This window comes from Podarcis gaigeae, assembly GCF_964106915.1.
Source record: "Podarcis gaigeae genome assembly, chromosome: 1".
In the NCBI taxonomy this organism is placed as follows: domain Eukaryota; kingdom Metazoa; phylum Chordata; class Lepidosauria; order Squamata; family Lacertidae; genus Podarcis; species Podarcis gaigeae.
In genome coordinates this window covers 62,046,280-62,068,914 of record NC_139678.1, presented here as the reverse complement: position 1 = coordinate 62,068,914, position 22,635 = coordinate 62,046,280, and the positions used below count along the sequence as shown (strand labels likewise).

Below are 22,635 nucleotides of genomic sequence, written 5' to 3'. Positions count from 1 at the left end.
ATTGCAAGGCATGGAAATGAAGCTGGTGAAACAAGCAAAAGTTCCAGGGCCATCTCTAGCAATCAATAGGATCAAGCAGTCACGGTTCAAACCGACGATCTGCCTGAGAACCGACAGGACCTTTGTTTGATGCTTATAGGATGTCAGATAATATCAGGCTCCATTTTCATAATGCATTCTGTGCCCATGCTGTAAGCAATGCAATACAAAATAAAGGTCTAATAGAATGTGACACGGTGTCACTAGGTAGCAGTGTTGTACTGGCTCCTTGGGAATATGGCTATTTGAAGAAAACCATCTGCTGAGCATTTCTGCCTCACTAGGTGTTTGCACAGAGGGACGCAGGTGGCGCTGTGGGTTAAAGCCTCAGCGCCTAGGACTTGCCGATCGAAAGGTCGGCGGTTCGAATCCCTGCGGCAGGGTGCGCTCCCGCTGCTCGGTCCCAGCGCCTGCCAACCTAGCAGTTCGAAAGCACCTCCGGGTGCAAGTAGATAAATAGGGACCGCTTACCAGCGGGAAGGTAAACGGCGTTTCCGTGTGCGGCTCTGGCTCGCCAGAGCAGCGATGTCACGCTGGCCACGTGACCCGGAAGTGTCTCCGGACAGCGCTGGCCCCTGGCCTCTTGAGTGAGATGGGCGCACAACCCCAGAGTCTGTCAAGACTGGCCCGTACGGGCAGGGGTACCTTTACCTTTACCTTTAGGTGTTTGCAAATGGAAGACAAGTGTTCATTAGCCAAAACACTTTAATAATAACTGGGTTATCTAGGCCACTATTATATACCACTGTTCCTCAACCTTGGGTACAGAGTTACTGTTGTACTGCAACTTCCATCATCCCCATGCAGCTTAGCTATTGGTCAGAGATGATGGGTACTGTGGTCCAACAACATCTGGGGATCCATGGTAGAAAAACACTGCTCTACATTGACTGGCACTGACACTCCAGGGTTTCCTATGGTAAACATTCCTAGATTGGAGATTCCAGAGATTGAATCTGAAAACTTGTGCATGAAAAGTGTGTTCTGCATGAAAAGTGTGTTCTACTGAGCTACAGTCCCTATGGGTCCTTTTCCCTTACACCACTGTCAAAACATCATTTATGAACTGAAAAATAGCAAGCAACTCTTTTCATCAATCATCTCTCTCTCTCTCTCTCTCTCTCTCTCTCTCTCTGTGTGTGTGTGTGTGTGTGTGTGTGGTTTTTTCCCCTACCACCACAACTATAAAAAGATTATGAATGCATGTTGTCAGAATTCCTGCTTTAGGCACCTCTTCCAGATAAAACCATGCAATGCCATGGCCATAAGACACAGGAAATATGTCAGTTGTCACTTTCAACTACTATTTAATAGCTATGTCAACAAATACAAGGAGGGCACACACATCATTTTGCTTGTGTGTTTTAAGGCTGCAATCCTAAGCATATGTATGGGGAAGTAAGTTATATTGAAATCAAACTTCCATTTAAACGTAGCTGTGATCAGGATGCACAAGATTAAAATTAGTGAGGGGCTCTCTGTTGTTGCAGCTAACTTCAGGGAGAAAGGAGCTGGGAGAGAAATAAATAGCCATGTGGGTCCATGTTTTGTGATACTTTGGGCCCACATCACCAGAAGTTTCACAAGAATCAGAATTTAATCTCTTTTCATTTTAATCCTTGGAAATGAGAGGTGAAAGCAGGACCTATACCTGACTTCCTGAATCTTCAGTTCGATAATGAAAGCAGGGCATCCCAACCAATTCCACAAAAGAACACAGTGGGTTCTGAGTAGTTGCTTTTTAAGAGACTAGGACTTTTTCCCCTGGTCATCCCTGATTGGCTATTGGGCTATTCTACCTCAAATGTGCCCTTAAATGGTAGTAATGACTCTTGCTTGTTGGCATGGAGGATGAAGATATATTTGTGTGAGAGAGAGACTGTAGAAACCTCTGACATTTGTGTGGCTTGAAAGCAACCTACTATCTGTCATTCCACCCACTCTTGCCTCTGTCACTCTCCACCATGGGCACGTGGCCTGTGGGATATCACCCAATAAGGAATGCAGCTCTCAGGCCTTTGATACGAAACAGAAGGAAAGATAGGACAGTGCACCCTATTAAGGACATCAAAAGAAGAAGAAGAAGAGGTTGGATTTGATATCCCGCCTTTCACTCCCTTTAAGGAGTCTCAAAGCGGCTAACATTCTCCTTTCCCTTCCTCCCCCACAACAAACACTCTGTGAGGTGAGTGGGGCTGAGAGACTTCAGAGAAGTGTGACTGACCCAAGGTCACCCAGCAGTTGCAGGTGGAGGAGCGGAGACGCGAACCTGGTTCACCAGATTACGAATCTACCGCTCTTAACCACTACACCACACTGGCTCTCACACTGGACTTAATGTAACAGGATACACCTTAGGGTTGCCATATTTCAAATAGTGAAAATCCAGACAGAATAGTTGTTGAACATTTTTACAATTTTCACCCAGACACTGCTTCACACAACCCTACAAACCATTGGTGGGAATAGAAATGTAATGGTATACAAGGAATCAGGTTATTGGAAAACAGCCATTATAGGTTTTTCTGTTTGGGGGTTTTGTTTTGTTCTTGCAAAAGAAAAAAATAGATACAAGTAAGAAGGAAATAAGCAATAATGGAAAAAATATGAAGAGAAGGAACAAAGTTGATAAGAACAATGAAAATCAAAGCCTTTCTTCCTAAGAAAGGAAAAATAAAAATTATCTGAGATCTTGTTTCCTGCTGTGATAAGAGCAGATTATCAATATGAAAAAAGCCAGTGAGAAAATATAGAAGTGACCTTGAATGCATATTGTAAAAAAAGTCTCTTGAAGCACATAACAGCTGTGGCTGCAGTCCATGTTGACAAAGAAATAAGTCCCATTGAAGCCAATACTTTTTAAAAACTTGATTTTAACATAGATTTTTGTTGACAATTTAATGTAGATTTTAGGTTCTTCGTAAGCAGCTCAGATGTTTTATTTACTATTAAGCAGTATACAAATTTTGCTAAATAAAATAAATAAATGGAGTTTTATCGCAATGTGTTATATTATTTTAGCATGTTTCATGTCACATTTAAGGCTTCATTCCAATCCACCTGCCCTTTGTGCCAGGCTGGAAGCAGGGGGTGGGGGTGGGGCTTGGATTGTACAGAGATGTTCCGCTGCTCAGACCTCCGGGCTTCCACTAACCTCTGCCCATCCTGTCCAGAAAACATGCAGGCGGGCTGAAGTACCACTGGTGGGATCTTTGCTGGAAGTAGTGTGTGGAAAATTCCAAAACTGTTTGTTTTGTGGATTAGGGGAGGCTTAGTTGTCCTTGGATCGGAGCCCAAGTACTGCTATCACTTGACAGCATCTGCCTAGTGGCTGTGCCAGGTCCAGTAATTTGCCTACCCCAGTAGTACACGGATTTGTCGTCCACCCTGGCTGATGTGAGTGTCAGGACTGAGATTGCATCAATTTGCCATACCCCATATGCTGGGGTTTGTATTGTTATGTTAGAGAAGATAACACCACACTCTGTGGAAGAACTATAAGCTATAATCTTTTGAATTATGTTAATTATTTGTCTGCAATTTTGTCAAATGGCTGCTAGAAATCATTGTAGTAGAAGTAGCTGTATACTTCTGAGGAGGATTTTAAATGTTGTTTCATTTTGTTTCCCACAACAATTTTGAACACAGTTTGAATTGTAAATACCTAACTGGGAGGAGGGACTGGTCTCCTAGCTGAATCCAATATTTCATCAGGGCATTGCAACACAGAGAGCTTAACAGTCTCTGAGTATAATGGCACTAGCTAGAGGCTGCACAATGTCTTGTGCAACACACATGTTGGATTCAGCAGTTGTGCTCTTGAAAGAACAAGGTTCCACGAGCACAATGGCTATTGTGTTGTGACTGGCCTGACACAACTGGATACCATCCATCACATTGGGGTTTAGCTGGCACTCTGCCAAGAGGCAGTTTAACTGATGCTTTTGCCCCAGAGGGTCTTGTGCCTTAATAAGTTTCAAATTATAACAGTCGGTCGGAATGCGCAGCTATTATATAATTTAGTGGAACGTAAAGAGGTCAACTTCTTTTGTAGGCATTCTATTAAAATCTGTTGGTCCACAGTTGTAAACCAATGAAGTTTTGGGATTACAGTGAATGTTCTTAGTTGGAATGTTTTGGCTGTAAAGAATATAAGGCTCAGCACTGTTTAGGGGGTAGTTAGGCAGTCTTTGAGAGGAGGGAGCCAAGACAACAACTTAAGCTGAAATCACGGAAAGCAGCAGTCAAGAAGGTCTGCAAAGAGGAAGAGACTCCAGTTGCAGTTTTTGGAAAGAGCTGAGGCCAGTGTGTCAGCCGTTAACCTGAAGAAACAGAGAGTTCCCTCACTAGGAAGACATCTGGTGAAGACCTCTAGGGTAAGTGGGATGAAAGGCCTCTAAGGTAAGTGGGATGGGAAACTGGGTGGGTGGGTGGGACTTCCAGTGAAGTCTTCTAATCAGCCTGCAGAATGAAGCTAACTGGATAATTGGTATCAGTATAGCAACAGGAACTAGAGCAAGTGCACAGTCATCTTTTTAAAGCAGGAGTACAGCATTAACGTAAATGGAGCAACAGTAGTATTGATAAGCCGTTATTAACCAAAGTATCGCAACATATTCAACCTGCAAATAAATCTATCTTGTTATGTTATTTTAAGCTAAAATGAAGGTTATTTAGTTTTAACTTTCCAATCCTGGTGTTTTTGTCCCATTCTTATAGCCTACTATTTTAAGTGAGTAAATGCATACAGAGGCATCCCCACCCTTCCTGGATTTTAATGATGGCAATGGGGAGATAAGACAGATAAGGAAAGCAGATACTCTTTAATATATGGTGTATTTGGTAGAGTTCCTGTGCATGATAATAATATAGTGGTGAGAATATTAAACCACAGCTGGCTGCATTCACTGAAAGTGGTCATAGTGAGGGTTGGCATCAACCATTTGAGCGATGGAGGAAACATTACCCTTTGTGTGGCCAGTGTCATTGCATGACCAGGGATCATAAGGAAGGAATAAAGACTCTGTCAATGCTATATGGAATTAAAAATAGGCCACAACTTTATTAAACTTCTGAATATAGGAAGACCTTGGCTTAAGCCTTGGGCATGTATCCCTCCCAGCACCCCAGCTGGGGGGAACTGGGGATCATCAAGGTAAATGGGATATGGGGGTGCTCTGCGAGACGTAAGTGTAGCAGGCAGCCAGGCCCATATACCCACACACAGGGTAGTTCACTGACAACTTCTCAGTGTATGGCCAGTGACACCCATACATATAACCCCTTTAAGAGGGGACCCTGGAATCGCTGCTGCAGGGGGTTGTGTCACCACTTCATGCCCCCCCCCCCAAAATAGGGAAGAAAAGACTAAAGGATTCCACCCAAGGCCATAACCGCCAAAGTTGTGATGAATTGCTACAGGGAAGACAAAACCTGCCAATTCAGGAAAATTTCTTCCCGGTCCTTCAACAGCAACCAGTCAAAGACCGTAGCAGTGCCCACTAAACAGGAAGAAAAAGTTAACCTACAAACAAGAAACATTAAACAAAGGGAAGGTAGGGAGGGTGAATCTCCAGAGCTGACTGCCTGGCTATTCTCAGCTCCACCCCCTATTTATAAATGGGGCTGGCCCCACCTTCCAGCAAGAAACTTGATTACTGAGGCTGGGCATGAACTTCCAAAAATTAACACTGAGAGGCAAGCCAGCCCCATTTGCCAGCAAGCTCCCTGGGGACTGTAGCACCATGCGCCATCCTGCAAAGGGCACCCACAATGTAAAGTGTGAGTGCTCATTATATGACACAATCTGTAGATGGCACTGGATTTAGTTGTGTTTGGATTTAATCAGGATTTTCTTATACAGTGGTACCTCTTGTTGAGGATGCACCATTCTGGAAGCTTATTGTCTGGCTTCCAGAATGGTGCATCCTCAAGTCTCCTATGACACCCTCACTCCCAGTTTCATGGTGGCAGTCAAATCTGGTTGGTTACATGGTAATGTGACATTAGCACATTTGTGGTATCTTCCTTGATTGGCTGAGGTCATTTTAGATTAGAAAAAGCATGAAAGCAGCAGCAGTGAGATGAATGGCAGTAAACAGCAGCTAACAAAAAGGAGGAGGAAATAGTAGCTTTCCCTATTGTCCTTCACATGTGGGTTTTTGTCCTCATTTTAAAATCTGGGGATTATGAGAAATTTGGCCTTGTAGCCTTTGCTGATAAATTTAGTTTTAGAAAAGGCAATAAGGATAGTAATGCAAATTGATGCAAGCACTGTGAGTTTTATCATGTAAGTCATTTGGCTGGTGGCATTGAGGAAAAATAAGTTAAAGAAAATGTTGACATGATTGAAAATAACTGATTTGAAGATTGAAATATTCATTAATCAGGCTGGATAAGGCTTTATAAAGGTAAAATGGAAGGTACTTGAAATGTAAATTAATTTGAGCTGAATAATTATACATGTTAAATAGGTAGTTTTAGGCTTCTTGAAGTGTTAATATTTGGGACTAATGAACTGTAAAACGATGATGGGGGAAGAAATTCAAATAAATGGAAATCTCCATTTGCTGCTTTTCTTACTGAAATCTAAGCATGCTTCTAGAATTTTAGGTAGTACCTTGCAGCAGTTTCGCCCATAGCATACTCTCTCAATCTCTACCCATCATGGGTAATTTGAGCTAGCTGAGAGTCCAGGTGTGCCTAATGCATATTTGTGGGTAGGTGGAGAGGTGCCTGTTCTTTAAAGGAGTGTGACTACTCCTAAATATGACCTCCTTGGTCCTTGAAGTACTTGGCATCATCCACCCATGCACAAATGCCCTTTTTTGAGTACAGTGGTACCTCTACTTATGAGCACCTCTGGTTACGTATCCTTCGGGATACACACGCAACAAGCGGGAAGTATTTTTCCAGGTTTCGCCGCACGCGCATGCGCAGAAGCACTCTATCGCGCCGCGCACATGCGCAGAACAAGCACCTCCGGTTGTAAAAACCTCAGCATCTGACTGGAGCTCTACAACATATCCCTTCCACAACTGCAGGTACCACTGTAAAGTGCTTGAGAGAATAGTGACAGTTCAGCTGTAGAACGGATTATCTTGACAAATTTCAGTCTGGGTTGAGGCCTAGCTTTGGGATGAATCAGCCTTGGTCACCCTGATGGATGGAAAAGTGGTATAGTGTGGGTTGCCAGTGCCCACAGCAAGGCAAGTATTTTGCACCCCCTAACCCATGCTCATTAATTGTTCCTCATCATCCTGGAAAAAAGTGACAAGTGGGGTGGTCTGTCCTGTGCATTATTCAACATCTTTATAGATGACTTAGATGAAGGAATTGATACTCATCAAATCTGCAGCTGACACCAAACTGAGATATATGTTATATTAGATATATGTTATATTAGGGGACATTGCACACACGCACATATATGGTGAAATTACACAAAAATACATATTGGGATGCAAACTGGGAAATTGGCGAACTGAATTTAAAACTTTAAAAAAAATGAAATTGAGAGAAACAGGAATTGACACAACTGTCACTCCTTCGCATACTCCCCCCCACACCAATTACCTCAGAAAATGCATATGAACATTCTGTGACTCATGACAATTCAGGAGCTAACGTAGTTCATTAAACAATCGGGAGATTTTAAATGAAATAGGGTCACATAATCTTAAATTACCATTTTAAAATGTATTGAATGTCAACTGAATCTGTTATTGGCCTAAAATAGAAGGTACAGCAACACAACATTTTCTTGTGATTTTCACATCACTAGAATCCACTACCATATTTTCAAAGCCGCTCCAACGAAACAACTGTAACCAATTCCATAATCTCTTATATAGAGTCTCTGAGGTAAGGGTAAAGGTACCCCTGACCATTAGGTCCAGTCGCAGACGACTCTGGGGTTGCGGCACTCACCTCACTCTATAGGCCGAGAGAGCTGGCATTTGTCTGCAGACAGCTTCTGGGTCATGTGGCCAGCATGACTAAGCCGCTTCTGGCGAACCAGAGCAGTGCATGGAAATGCCATTTACCTTTCTGCCAGAGCGGTACTTATTTATCTACTTGCACTTTGATGTGCTTCAGAACTGCTAGGTTGGCAGGAGCAGGGAGCAACGGAAGCTCACCCCGTCATGGGGATTTGAACAGCTGACCTTCCCATTGGCAAGCCCTAGGCTTTGTGGTTTAGACCACAGCGCCACCCACATCCCTCTCTATGTTGTTGTTTAGTCGTTTAGTCGTGTCCGACTCTTCGTGACCCCATGGACCAGAGAACGCCAGGCACCTCTGTCCTCCACTGCCTCCCACAGTTTGGTCAAACTCATGCTGGTAACCTCGAAAACACTATCCAACCATCTCGTCCTCTGTCGCCCCCTTCTCCTTGTATCCCTCTCTATAGAGTTCTGAAACTGAGTACAAAACATTAAGTGTGAGCTGATTATTTATCTTACAGCTGGTACGTCCAAGGATTTAATCTTGAGATGCATGAGGTAATTTCATATACTGTTTAAACCAAATAATCCATGCTTTGTATATCATCTTTGTAGAAGAGAGCATAAGGAGAAAGGTTATCTGTGTTAATGGCTCAAATGTCAGTGCTTCCTTTAATCCATTCTTCACTGGTTACATGTTTGACTTTGTTCTGCTTGAACTATGGGACTGTACTGCCTGTAACCCAACTTTCCAAATGAATCTGTGCTCCTTTTATCACTTCCCTAATTATGTAGCAAGCCTGACACACAAAATCTTCTACAAGATTTTCAAGCAACCCTGCTAGCTCTGATTCACATTTTATAATCTCACTTCTTTGGTACACTTAAGACTTCTTTGATTCCTTAAGAATATCTACATTTTTTTTCTTCCATTGTTGATTGAAATGTTTTCAGCAATGTTCGCAAACTGTAGTCTGCAGACCATGAATTCCATTCAGGTGGACTGTGGAAAGGTTGCAGAAAGGTAGAGAATATACATCCTTGGACCTGCACTTACATTTCTTTTCCTGGCATTCATTTTTGCCCTGGGCTGGATTTATCAAATGGGTTAACAATGTCCTGACCTAGGGCTCAAGTTTTTCAAAATCTGGCTTTGCTACAGTCTACCATTCAAATGCACCACCCTTAAAATGTTACCAGTTAAAGGGTCCCTTTTCAGAAACCTGGCCAAGACACCACTGTTTTGGATTACGATACTGGTACCTCAAAAATAAAAAAAATAAGTGGTCTGCTAAGACAACCAGCAATGTTCAAGTAGTGCAAATTTTATGAACTGTTGCAATAGGGGAACTCACCTGTCTAACTAAGCAGTTGGTAATACAATCCATATAACAATAACCATTTCCCATATTTTCCCTCTTTTGCCTTTGGTCCTTACTTTTAAAAAAAACAGGTGCTGACAAAGGCATGTGACACTCCTAGACTCCCAATGGCATGAAATTCTGCTCATACAATTGAACTTTTCCTTCCTCTTCTCTTCCCTTTAGCCCTTCATACATCAGTAAAATCTGCTCTGCAGAGCTGGGGGACATTTTGGATAAAATGTTTGGGCATGGAGCAGAGTTGTAAGTAACTTGTATGTTGTGCAAAGAACATTCAAGTTTCTTGACTCATAAAAGTCAAACTGTATTACCTTGATCAATAGACAACAGGATCTAGCAGGTAGGCGTGATTGTTCCAGTGCAGATATTCCAGCAGCATAACATAAATGAGGGCTCGATGAGTCACATTTGAAAAGCCCCTTTCCTACACAATAATCCATTCTGTACAAATGAGAGCTGGGACACATGCTTTTTCCATTGTGGAAACAGCTCTACATGTGAGCTGATACCATATGCTGAGGTAATTAAACTGCCATTTTGAACATCACTAAGAGTAGTACAGTACACTCAAGAGTAGTACAGTACTTAGCAGAGTCACATGGTCATCTCAACATGTGTGACCAATGGATCCCAATGGCATGAAGCTTACAGTGTCAGAGATATTTATATGACCTTAGATATATTGTTTTCCATCACACTTATATATTAGAAGATACAGAGAATCAGAAACTTCAGCAACAGCTTTTCTAGTTTTTTTATGCATTTAGATTATTCTAACTATAAAAGTGTTACTGCCACTGGGCATTTCTCTGCCCCCACCTCTCATCGTTAGCTATTTTACACTGGGAAAATGTACACTGTGTACAGGAAAATACATAATGCAGTGATGGCACATCATACATTGTATTTACCTAAACATTACAAGGAAGAGGTCAAAAGAGATATTGTCAGAGCTGCCCTAGGTCCCAGCTCACAAAGGACCAACGCCAGTTCTTGTTATATACAAAAGTCTTTATTGAAGTTCAGTTTCGATTTCAAAGCCGCGGTGCGCAGCTCTACGTCTTGAACTCTAGACCGCTGAAGCTCCGTCTGAATCTCCTCCCCCCAGGCACCAGTTTAAGACTCTAGCCCTGCTCCACCTCTTCCTCTGCTCTTTCCTCCTCTGGGTCTGCCTGTCCGCTGGGGTCTTGCCCTTTCTGGACTCTTCTGACGCTGAGTCCCCTGAGTCTTCCCCCTGCCTCCGGCGGGCTTTAGGACCTGGTTCCCAATCCGGGTTTTCTGCTGTGCCGCGCGCCTGTACATTTGAACCTGGCGCCCGCGCCCAGCCGGCAACCTTCCTCCTGACCGTTACACTGCTCCTGTCACTGCTTCCCCCTTCGGGGGGGCTAGCTGGGCCTGACCTACCCTCCGTTCCCTCACTCTCCAACAGAGGCGTGGTCAGCCCTGACGCATCTTCTCTCCCTGCTGGAGGAGACGCTGGCCCTGATGCATGGGACTCTTCCCCCCCACTACGCTCTGGTGGGGGAGCTGGCCCTGATCTCTCGCTGCTGCTTTGGGAGTCCCTGCTGGCCCCTTGCTTCTGGTGCGTCCCCCCTGGAACCCCCCTTGCCCTGGCCATGGGCGCCCCCTTCTGGGAATCTTCTTATTCGCTGGAGAAGCTCATGGAATCTCTCGGGCCACTGTCATACTCCCCTACGCTGCCCTCCGATTCTTCCCCTTCGCTCTCCATTTCCTCTCTCCCCTGTGCCTCTGCTCCTGAGCCCCTGACAGATATGAAGCAGTGGCAGTCTAGTTAATCCCTTGCTGTGTTAAGTGCTGTCAAAAATGCAATGCATACTCCAAGAGTTTTTGAAAGGTATGTCTATGCTAGGAATCCTAAGAGGTTTAGCAATGTGGTTGTCTTAAATCATGGGAATGTTCTTTTCATAAATAAAATATTACTAACACAATTTGAATAATAAGTTTCAAGGAACTTTCACACATATATAAAGGTAAAGGGACCCCTCACCATTAGGTCCGGTCATAACCATAACCGACTCTGGGGTTGCGGCGCTCATCTCGCTTTATTGGCCAAGGGAGCTGGCGTACAGCTTCCGGGTTATGTGGCCAGCATGACGAAGCCGCTTCTGGCGAACCAGAGCAGCGCACGGAAACGCCGTTTACCTTCCCGCCGGAGCGGTACCTACTTATCTACTTGCACTTTGACGTGCTTTCGAACTGCTAGGTTGGCAGGAGCAGGGACCGAGCAACGGGAGCTCACCCCGTCATGGGGATTCAAACCACCGACCTTCTGATCGGCAAGTCCTAGGCTCTGTGGTTTAACCCACAGCGCCACCTGTGTCCCTCCACACATATATACTGACCCTTTTATGTGAGGCTTGTAAATGGTCAATCACTTACTCACCTGTGGTGAATAACATGGCATCTAGGCAAAAAGTCAGGAAAGCTTTGAGAAATAGGGAGACTGTTGGTTCCTTTTTCTCTCTTTTTGACTCTTATTCCTTCATTTAAACGTCGTCCCAATGTGCCACAAATGCCCAATATAATGTGGATGCGTTTTAATGGGTAGGAGAGGATATATTATAGTAATTGCAATTAATTGCTCAAGACACCCATGTGTGTGGGTTGAACATCCCACCTTTGACAGCAAAATTCAAAGCATAGGAATTATGCTTGTTTTGAGCAAGTCCAACTATGATGTAAGTTGGCTCTCCCTTTCTTACCCACTTAAAAAAGAATCAGACAACAACTTGGGAAGTAAGTTTAAAAATAGAATTTGCTTAGTTATAACCTTGCATTGGTTCACAGCAATGGCAGCAATAAAAACTATGCAGCTAAATACTTATATTTACAGTATAACCAGCCTCAGGCCACAGGCGCAGCTAGGGGGGCAATCAATAAAAATACTTAACTAAGGTTCTTGCCCCCTAACATGAAGCCTGTCCCCCAACATAAATCCTGGCTATACCCATCCCATGCCTCAGGCATTTGCCTGTGCTGGACCAAGCAGAGGCATGTCTCCATTGCTGATCAAGAAGAGAGAGGGAGGCGAAGGAAGTACTATATGCTCCTTCCTCTTCAGGAGAGGAGGGGAAATGACATCACACAGAGCCCTATGGTCTGAGTATCTGCCTATAGCTCTGTGAACTTAGCCCCTTCTCATGCTAACTAGCAAGAATATCTATTTGTTAGGTTTGGCTGCTAATCTCCCACATATTGATAGGTAAAGTAGTAAACATTTTAATGGGCTAGTAACTTCTATGGATTTATTTGCAAGATCATCAGCTTTCTTGATTTATCCTGATTTATCCTGCCCCACAAGTCTCCATAAAGCAAGTTATGACTCTGTAAAGGGCACATGTATGGACCTATAGCTATATTCATGTGGTTGCTTCATGCAGCTGGTGACCTCTGTGCATGGAAAAGAAAATCTGAAAGGCTTGTTACAAGAGCAAGAAAATTCTCCACTAAATTATCTTGAAGAGGTCCTCTGGAGAAAAAAAGCAGATCTTTCCTACAGTTCATTTTGTTCTGTGTTTTTAACTTGTTTTGTAATTCAGTACAAAGAGAGACTCAAGTGCTCCCTTAATTCTTCTTTCCAGAAACTCTGACATTTATATCTTTCTACCTTAATAATAATAGTTTGGTGACCCATTTCTATAAGCTATTATATTGACAAAGAGGTTCATAGGGTCCTGCTGTGCCTATTCAGCTTGGTTGCTATGGGAAAATATTTACTGCTTTGTACAGATGTAGGAACCTAATCTAACCTCAGCTCAAATCCCGTCAATGACATTTCTGTACTCACCATAGTGTGTAGCACAGTTGTGTTGTGCAGCCATTCCACTTGGCTACCAGCCTCAGAAAGCCTCCTAATTGACCAGTTGACCTGGTTCCCAAGGCTACTCTGGGCACCAGATTTCCTTTTACATCCTGCTCACCCGCTTGTGCCGTTTAGCAATGGAGCTGCAGCACTGTGAACCCTCAGCTGGGCTCTATTTTCCTCTTTGTGGTTCGAGGACCCGACCCCGCGAAGTGAAATGAAGACACAAGGACACGTGATATAAGGTTAATGGGCTAGAAAAGGCCACAACTTTATTGATTACAGCAATGAAAAGGTATTGGCTTAGGCATTGGATCGAAACAAGTGGGTTTATTCACCAGTAGGTGGAGCCAGTTGATGCTGATCCAACTATAGGCTCACCTCCTGCCATGGCCTCCCGCCAAGCAGGCATCGGACAGAATACACGACCGCCAGATTCCTTTAACGGAATACCCCTAAACATTGAAGGCATAGGCGATGGCCACACCTAGCACTTCGACACACCATAACACATTATTCCAATGCCTAACCTACCCACCAATACCACAAAAAGTTGTGACGATTGCTACGAGGTAGGCGAAAAAACCAAAAAGCCTAATGCCAAATGGAAAAACTCCTACCAGGCCCCCCGGACAACCAGGGCGACCAACCTAAGGTCCATAGCAAGGCCAATGACCTAGGCCCTAACTAAAAGGGAGTGGAGGGTGGGTGACTCGCCACGGGACGACGATGAGGAATGAGGCCAGGGAGAGGCTAGTGCTGCAGCAAAAGGCTGCTGGACACGCCCCCTCTGTGGCACCTGCTTGGATGGCCACAGGAGGGGGCGTGAGCACCAGCCAGGTGAGCTGGAGGCAGGGGGCAAATGCCCCCCTGCTGGGCGGTGCTCGGGCTCCCGCCCACAACCACTCCCCTCTCTTTCAGGGAGGAGAGTCTTTCCCAGTCTATTGCATGGATAACAAATGGCAAGGTGGAGGAGACTGCCTCATTCATTCTCCAAGTGGTGTTTTGCTGTCCTCATTTGGAAGGGCAGGGTCCATAGACATGTTGTGGATGTTGTTGTTCTTACATACATGCATCTGGAAGGGCTGCTAAGAAGCCCTTAGAGGCATCCTAAGGGACTTTCACTGGCTCTAGAGCTGGTATCAGAATTGGAAGATCAGTCAATGTTCCTGAATAAAAGTGGAAGGCTTCAAAAAGAAGTTGAATTGGATGTAGGTGGCACAAGGAGAAAACCACTTAAAACCTCTCCCATACAAACTTTCCCGTAGCACCTGAGATGTAGAGAGAAAACTCTGCTCAATGTATCTTCCATTCATTAACAAACTCGTCTAGGCAGCTTGGATTTGGGCGCTCATTTTCTGAACATCTCTTTCAAGGGCAATGCCCACCAAGCTTTATCGCTGTCTACATTTCATTGGTTCCTGAAAACTTATTGTAAAACGGCATTTTAATTTGTGTTTTGAATGTGAAAGATAAAGAATGCATAATAATGCAATCCTATGTATTTACTCAAAGGTTTCACTATGTTCAGTGGGGCTCACCTTTTAGTCAGCCTGCAAAAGATTGCAGGCAAGACATGCTGTACTGATCATACTTTTCTATCGCTAGCCTTCTGGACTTTTTCTTTTTTAATTATAGTTTACAGTTTAATTTTAAATTGAATGTTAAATTGTATGTTTAATTTTGTGTTCCACATTGGAAAGCATCTGAAAAGGAAACCTATCCGTATATATAGTATAAATATAAATAAACTATAGATAGGCCAGAGTTCTTAGCTTGCATCGTATGCCTGTCTACAAGCATCTTTGGCAAGCAGCCTTTAAAAATTATATATAGGAAACTCTTTCAGGCAGAATCAATGCAATTCATCACAAAGATTTTGCCGGTACCATTAATCCCACATAAGCAATTTTTTTCTATTTCCTTTAATGTAAGGATTGCTTTTCACTTACATTAACTATGGGGTGAAAAATGTAATAAGTTTTTTCTACAACTTTGTGAGGGTTTGTTCTTTTTTAAAACCAAAACTATATCCGCCGACACTGGAAAATGGCATGCTAGGATTTTTGACTTACAAAAATATTTGATCTTATTTGAGTTCCTCAGGTCTTTGTCTCAGGATTAACTGAACTATTTGTATGTTTTGAAGGTGATAGGTAAGATCAGTGCTTTTTTCTGGGGGGGGCGCATACCCCAAACATTTTGTGAATCTTTGTACTTTTATTTTTCCCAATTTGAAATATAAAATTGTGGTTTCCTTGAGTCAAAATTAGAGTACCCCTAAACATTTATTTTTTATTTTTTAGAAAAAAGCCCTGGGTAAGATAAATGACTCATTGATCCTGTGCTGTGGTTGATTTCAGAGAAAATAGGATGAACCTACCCATCACTTTTGTGTTGCCCCCTTCCCCTTGAGATACAAAAAGATATAACTAGCGTTAGTATAACAAACTGGTTCAGGCAGCTTCAACTCCCACCCCACCACTCAAACTTAAGGGATTCTAGGCTGTACTCTGCTAGCAGCAGGTTATCGGCATCAAGATGGAGATATGGCACCCTTTTGTGTTCAGCTGTTTGCCTGGAATATTTATTAACAGGTCCTGAAGAATCCAAGAACGACATCTATATGTTTACACATGCATTTCCTTGGGAACTGCTTATATTTTCCATTCCCATTTCTATTTAAACTTTGCTTGATTGCATTGCAAACAGCACTTTTAATTTCATTTAATTTACTATATAGCAGTAAGGCCCAGCATGTCAAACAATATGCTCTCTTTTTTTAAAAAAAGCAAGTATCTGGTAGGTACACTCCTGGTGGAACATGTTTTATTAAGAATTAAAACCAATCTTTTAAACTTTAGTTTGATTTTGCAAGTGGTCATATTTCCTGTGTTCTGAGCCTTGCAGTCATATCCACCTATGCTATAGCTCCCACACTCAGGAGACTTTTGTTTGCCCCCTCCAGCCTCAGAAACCTACCACAGCTATAATGCACCAAACATGGTATTACTATTATTACTATTACTATTACTATTAAATATATTATCTACCCTTCACCAGCAAGTCCCAGGGTGGGTTACAACAATTAAAGAGTGGGGAATTAAACAGATTACAGCCATAAGAATAGAGGAGGCTCTGAAAGCACACATATCAGATGTCAAAGGTCAGGGAAAAGAACCTACCCAATCAATCAAAGGGAATTTAACCCACGACCTCACAGCACATGTGGGTTTTAATCAGCCATTGCTTACTTTTAGCACCTTTCCCATGGGTTGAGCTGGTTGGGTGCCTACTGATACAGTGTACTCAGATCACCAGGCATTGGCTTTTAGCACAACCATAGTTTCTTTTGGGTTTTGATTCAGTGACCACCCATAGCATGACCACTAAAGTTTGACTGTCAGTATGACTCAAGGCTTTTCATCAGCTAACTTTGTGAGACTGCATTGCACATACAGTGGTACCTCGGGTACCTCGGGTTAAGAACTTAATTCGTTGTGGAGGTCTGTTCTTAACCTGAAACTGTTCTTAACCTGAAGCACCACTTTAGCTAATGGGGCCTCCCACTGCCGCTGCACGATTTCTGTTCTGAACCCGAGGTAATATTTCTGGATTAGTGGAGTATGTAACCTGAAATGTATGTAACCCGAGGTACTACTGTATAAACAACCAAATCATCTCCCTGTTCAATTTCCAACAACAGAATAGGGTATTCTTTTGATCCCTTGTGAACAATCATAATATGGAATATTTCTTTGCTTCCTTGGGGTTATTAAAGGTGGTAAAGCTAAACTTCGCAAGCTTACAGAAAAGTATGACCACAGAGTTAGCAGTGCATCCAGGCAACAAGGATGTTTACAAAAAGGCCAGTGCTTTGCATTTTTGTTCACTGAAACATGCTGATGAAAGCACAGCGAAGTTCCAGTCTTGTTTAAAGAATAGCATTCATCAAAATTCATTAGGCACCGCTAAGCGTTTAGGTGAACCGATGCAGGCAGTCCCAAAGCAGCCATAAGCTTCAATTTCATACCTTTTATTTTTATGCGTCTTTTAAAGCGTTTTATGTGAAAGGAGAACATAGATTTTTGTATGACTCCCCAAGAGACATTTTAGCACATTTCCCATCCCAAAGAGGCTTGAGAGATTGCAGGTAGAAAATGAAATTGTCTCGCAGGAGCTGGTGGGTGACAAATGCTTCAACCAAGCTGATATATAATATAAAGTGGCAGAGAAGATCAAAGCTCTTTATGCTACCAGGGATCAAATACTTCACACAGCTGGAGGAGCTGCAAACCCCAAAATGTGCTAAAATGATATCAAATGGTTTGAAGAAACCTAAATTGAGTTATTCCTAAATATCACCTTTACCCGAAAACAGGCAGCTTAAAAACAATGAAATATAATGCAGGTATTTTTGGTGTTTATGATACTAACTCTGTAGAGATGGGGGAGAAATTAGTTTCTTTTGCATTTTAATGTGAGCCTACCTAATTTGTGCTTCCCAAACCAAAATGGAGTTATGCTTTGAAATCTGCACTGCTGTGATTTTGGAGATGCTGTTCTTCATCCAAATGCATGTGTACATATAGGCATATATTGGGGGAAAGTGTGTATTTTGGTGAAAATAGTACAAGAATGTCTGTATATTCCTGCCTGATCACTAAGTTCTGCAAGTGAGGCCAGTGGCGTAGCATGGGGAGTGCAGGGGGGGCCGGCCGCACCGGGTGCAACATCTGGGGGTTAGGGTTAGGGGGCGCAAATCCACTGGTTAGGGGGCGCAAATCCACGGGTTAGGGGGCACAAATTACTTGCCTTGCCCCGGGTGCTGACAACCCATGCTACGCCACTGAGTGAGGCCCTCTGCGTCATACGACAGCCTGCAGAAACCCATTTGGCAGTGATCAGGGAGAGGGCTTTTCTCTATTGTAATGCCCACCCTGTGTCATTTGCATCCCCTCTGAAGTGAGTTAGGAGCCAGTGGTGATAGGTTTCTGGCACATATTTATTCACTCATTCCTCTCAGCTGCTCCACTAAGTTACTTGCAAACGCTATATTGCATTCACTGCATGTGCTGAGCTTTTTTCATGGATTTTTATTTTAGATTATTTTAAAGCACCTTGACTTTTTTTTTTAAAGCTGCCAGATAAATGATTTTGATACAGTAAATGATGTTAGGGAAAATCTCTTGCAAAAATGTGTATCTTAGGAGAAAAGCACGCCAACTGCATAGGAATTTCCATGTGAACCTAAAATAAAATTTGTGATGCAGAAATGCAGTGAACTGACTGGAAAAAAAATGAAAGAGAGAGGGAGAGAGGGAGAAACCAAAATTGTAAGATTGATCCATCTCCTCATTTACAACTTTAAAGATGGCTTAAAATTGTTTTGTTTAAATGTGCTTTTTTTCATTGACCAATTTTGTTCCTGATGCTCCTGTTTTTCACAAGTTTTTACACTGATTTTATTGTTATTATTTTACTGTGTTTGTGATTCACTTTGAGCATCTCATGGGGGGGGGGGAGTTGTGTATAAATATTTATACAAAAATAAATAAATCAGCAAAACATAGGCACTTCTTCAAAAAAGGAGTGAATTCACAAGCCTACTGTAAATGCCCTTAAACGGTGAGACAACAACTTCTCACAAACAACATCTCACCACAGAGCTGGTGAATTTTTTGAATTTGGTCTTAATAGAACTTGATTGCTTTGAGAAACACTGTTTATTCATCCACTCAAAGAAATGAATCACTGAACTCAGTGGAACTTATATCTGAGTAGGATTGTGCTGGGAATTTGATGTAATATAAGCAAAACCAGATAGTTCCCATTTTCAATTGTACTATCTTTCTTTCTCTCTTGTTTTTTGAAAGACAATAAAACCTGTTTAGGGTTGCCAAACGTCTGGAATTTCTCGGACATATTTGGAATACTGTAGTCGACAGTAGTGTCAGGACAGAAATCATTAAAAAAATTGTCTGGGGAAATCTGGACGTATGGCACCCATGTTGGCAGGGTCGTTTGTGTCATTTACCAAAATAAAAGCTCAAAAATGTCATTTTTTGCAAATTTGCAAAACTTTTCTGGCTGGCTTTTCACTGTTTGGAATATGGCAACCCTATCGAGAATCAGTCTTACTATAGAAAATTTCAAATACTTGTTTCCTCCTGTTTCAGAACATATAGTTAAAAATCCATTATGATATCTTAGCCATAAGAAAACCATTCACTAAAATGTGAATTTAAGGCAAACATACATAGTTATTTCTGAATGTTCGTTTTTCAGTCAGGGCAGGGACAAAGAAGCCAGGACAAGAAAAACTGGGGGCGGGGGGGGGGGGAATACAGATTTCATGAAAAACAAGCAGACAGGAGTTTGGAACAGGCATGCTATCATAACAGGAAAAACCTGGGAAAGGCAGGCTTACCAAAGATACAAGTCACCAGAAGATAATCAGATATCAGAAGCATGCCAGATTAGCACTAAAACTCCAGGACAGAATTAACAACAAGGCAGGTGGGATAGAGTGGGGATGGCTAACCTCTTGGCCAACAAATGCTGCTGGACTACAACTCCCAACACTTGGCAGGCCACAGGTCGGCCATCCCCTAGATACAGATTTCAAACTTCAGGCCTTGAACACAAGATAGAATGTTGCACAATATATCATTAAGGGGTTAACTGGAGTCAGCAAAGACTATTTCCCTAGAATGGGGCCAGGTTGCTCAAAGGAACAAGGTGTAAAAACATGGCAGAATAGAAACTGGGTATTGTAAATACTCCAGGCATCCAGTCTCTGTAACTTTTTACTTAATTCCACAGAAACAAATACAGATATTTAATATACAGTAATTGTACACTATCATTAACAATGTACGTATTTTAGGTATGTTTCTGACAGCTAAGGATCCTCTTACCTCGTTTTGAAGATCCCTGATCATTTTGCTCTTCCTTTCCATTTCAGTCTTCAAAAAGTTAATCTAAAAATGAAAAATAACCTTTTAACTGATTGCCATAAATCCACCCAAAAACTCCCAAGAGAGAGGCATTTTATACTTTTTATAGATCAACTTTTACCTGAGCACCTTTTAGAAAGGGGATTCTTCTCTGTCCGCCCAAGCACTATTAACACTCTTTGATGAAACATTGGAAGAAGTCCTATATAACAACTTGGGCTACTTTTAGTGATAACAAGGTTGAAGATGGCTAGACAGCAGAAAAAGGAAACTGGAATGTATGGCAGAATGTGGAATGTATGGCAGAATTTGGCAGGTGTCTCCCTCAGAAAAACTTGCATAACAGATGGATGAGCATTAGTTAAACAGGATAAATTCTGGAGCATTTGGTTCTCATTCTTCTCATTCTCTAGGTTTTGGGGAGGTAGAAGAGATAGTAATTCCCTTTGGAAAAATAATTTACCTTGTGGATATATTATACTATGATCCCAGGATACAATGCAAGACTATATTTTCTGTCAGTATATAACACAGGCACGGACAAAACACAACACATTGCTGTGTTTTCTGGGGACTATACTACTTCAGGACATATTGGAGAGCACACATTGAAATGATGCATTTTTATTTTTATTTTTTTAAAAAAGAAAACCTTTCTACACAGGGAAGGCTACTTTAGCAGACCAGAGAGTTTTGACTAGAAATATTTCTTCTGACACTCCAACTTTCCTGATAAGGACAATTTTATCACTTCTCACATCATCTTATCCCTTTTTCAGAATGGTGTTTTTCTCCCTTTATTTCAGTCCTACCTATATAACTAGCATCTAAATAGCCAAATAGAAAATTACTAGAGTTGAACATGAGAAAAACAAACAAACCCTAATGCTGTGCCAAAATCTGTCCTCCAGTTTCTTGAAAGCCCCCCCCCCCCACTTTTTCTATCTCATTCTTGGGTTAATCAATAATTTCTTTAGATTATCCATGGATGCAGATTTTTTAGCTTATGTGAGCCCCGAAGGATAAATGTGATTTTTCTTCCAGCAAGCATTTCTCCAGTATTTTGCAGCCTCCCTCAGTGTCCATTCTTCCTTTTAAAAAAATCCAGAGCCCCATGGGAGGAGTTGCCACTTGTTATGTTCCCCTGGACTGAAACTGAAGTCTGGAGACCAGGGCTGCAGAATACCACACTAGTGGTATCATTTGTAGAATGAAATAAATAACATACACAAAGTCACTTTCAAGCAAGGTAAGTGCATCAAAAACTCTGCACCACAATAAAGAGAACTTATTCTAATTTTCTCTCCCTTTTGATCTTTTTGAATGCAATTTGTTTTTTCATTACTTGATGGAAAATCTTTGGAATAAAATCTCAGACTTAAATATGATTGATTATGATACTCTCCATTGCCTTAATGTGCTCAGACTAAAAGAGATCCATTATTTCAGAAAAAAAGAAAACTCAAAACAAAATAATATGCTCCATGTATAAAGCCTATGAAGATGGCATTCACCTAACTTTTTGTCATGTGATAGGGCAGCTATCATACTTCTTACAAGCATCTTATTAATGCTCAGAATAAACCATATGATAAAATGTTGACTAATATGCAGTGCCATAGTTATTTGCATTTCTCTACCATATATGTTACTTGGTCAGGAGGAATACACTGTCCCACATTCCTCTCCCATCTCAGGGTTGCATGTGGGACTTCTCATATTTTATATCTGTTCAGTTATACATGATTGATTGTGGCTTCTGTATGATTCCTTCAAGGATTTCTGTAATGTTTGTATTTTATTATTTATGTAGAATACTTGTACCCGACTCCCTTTGTAGACTTCAGACCCTGATGAAGTGGCTTACAAAAAAATCTCAAAATAAAAATCACACACAAATTGAGGTCAGGAACAGAAATTGCATGGTGTCCAAAGGACACCATGATTACTCAGACAGCGCTTCCTGTCATCATCATTGATCTTCCCTGGTATGCCAGAGAGCAGCTCCCTAAGGTGTCCTGAGGCAAGGGAGTGAGGCTGAGCAGATGGATCTCACACAACCCATAATGAAAGGAAGTCTTCCCTTCATGTCAGTTGGTAGTTGCCAGGCAACAGCTCCTGAATTGGTCCTGTGAGGCAAGTGAGCGGGCCTAAGCAGCTGGACTTCTCTGAGCCCAAGACTGAAGGAGTCTTCGCTTGCTAGCAGTTGGATGCTGCCAGTCAACAGCTCTCAGAGAGGCGCCCCTGAGGCAAGGAATTTGCATGTGAGGATTAGTAAGTGTTGAAAGGTTCAGTCCCTTAACAATCTCCACAGCAACTATGGTGTTATAGCTAGGTATCTAGATACATATATTTAAATTCCATAGATTTATCTCACTATAACTGCACTATTGTACTGTGTCAACCAGCTTAATTCTATGAATAACATTCCTCTTTATAGCTTCTTAAGTCTGTAAGGAAAAGCCTCTTGGCATTCACACCTCACTTCC

General features: G+C 42.1%; 1 protein-coding gene across 5 annotated transcripts in view; it reads right to left on the bottom strand.

Annotated features, from left to right (window-relative positions):
• LUZP2 (leucine zipper protein 2) overlaps positions 1 to 22,635 on the bottom strand; it is a 361,146-nt gene that overhangs the window by 149,251 nt on the left and 189,260 nt on the right. For all 5 annotated transcript variants that reach the window (XM_083751713.1, XM_083751712.1, XM_083751711.1 and 2 more), the window contains one exon: positions 20,108 to 20,170. In XM_083751713.1, the coding sequence (XP_083607839.1) occupies positions 20,108 to 20,170 (63 nt within the window). The remainder of the gene's footprint in view (positions 1 to 20,107; positions 20,171 to 22,635) is intronic.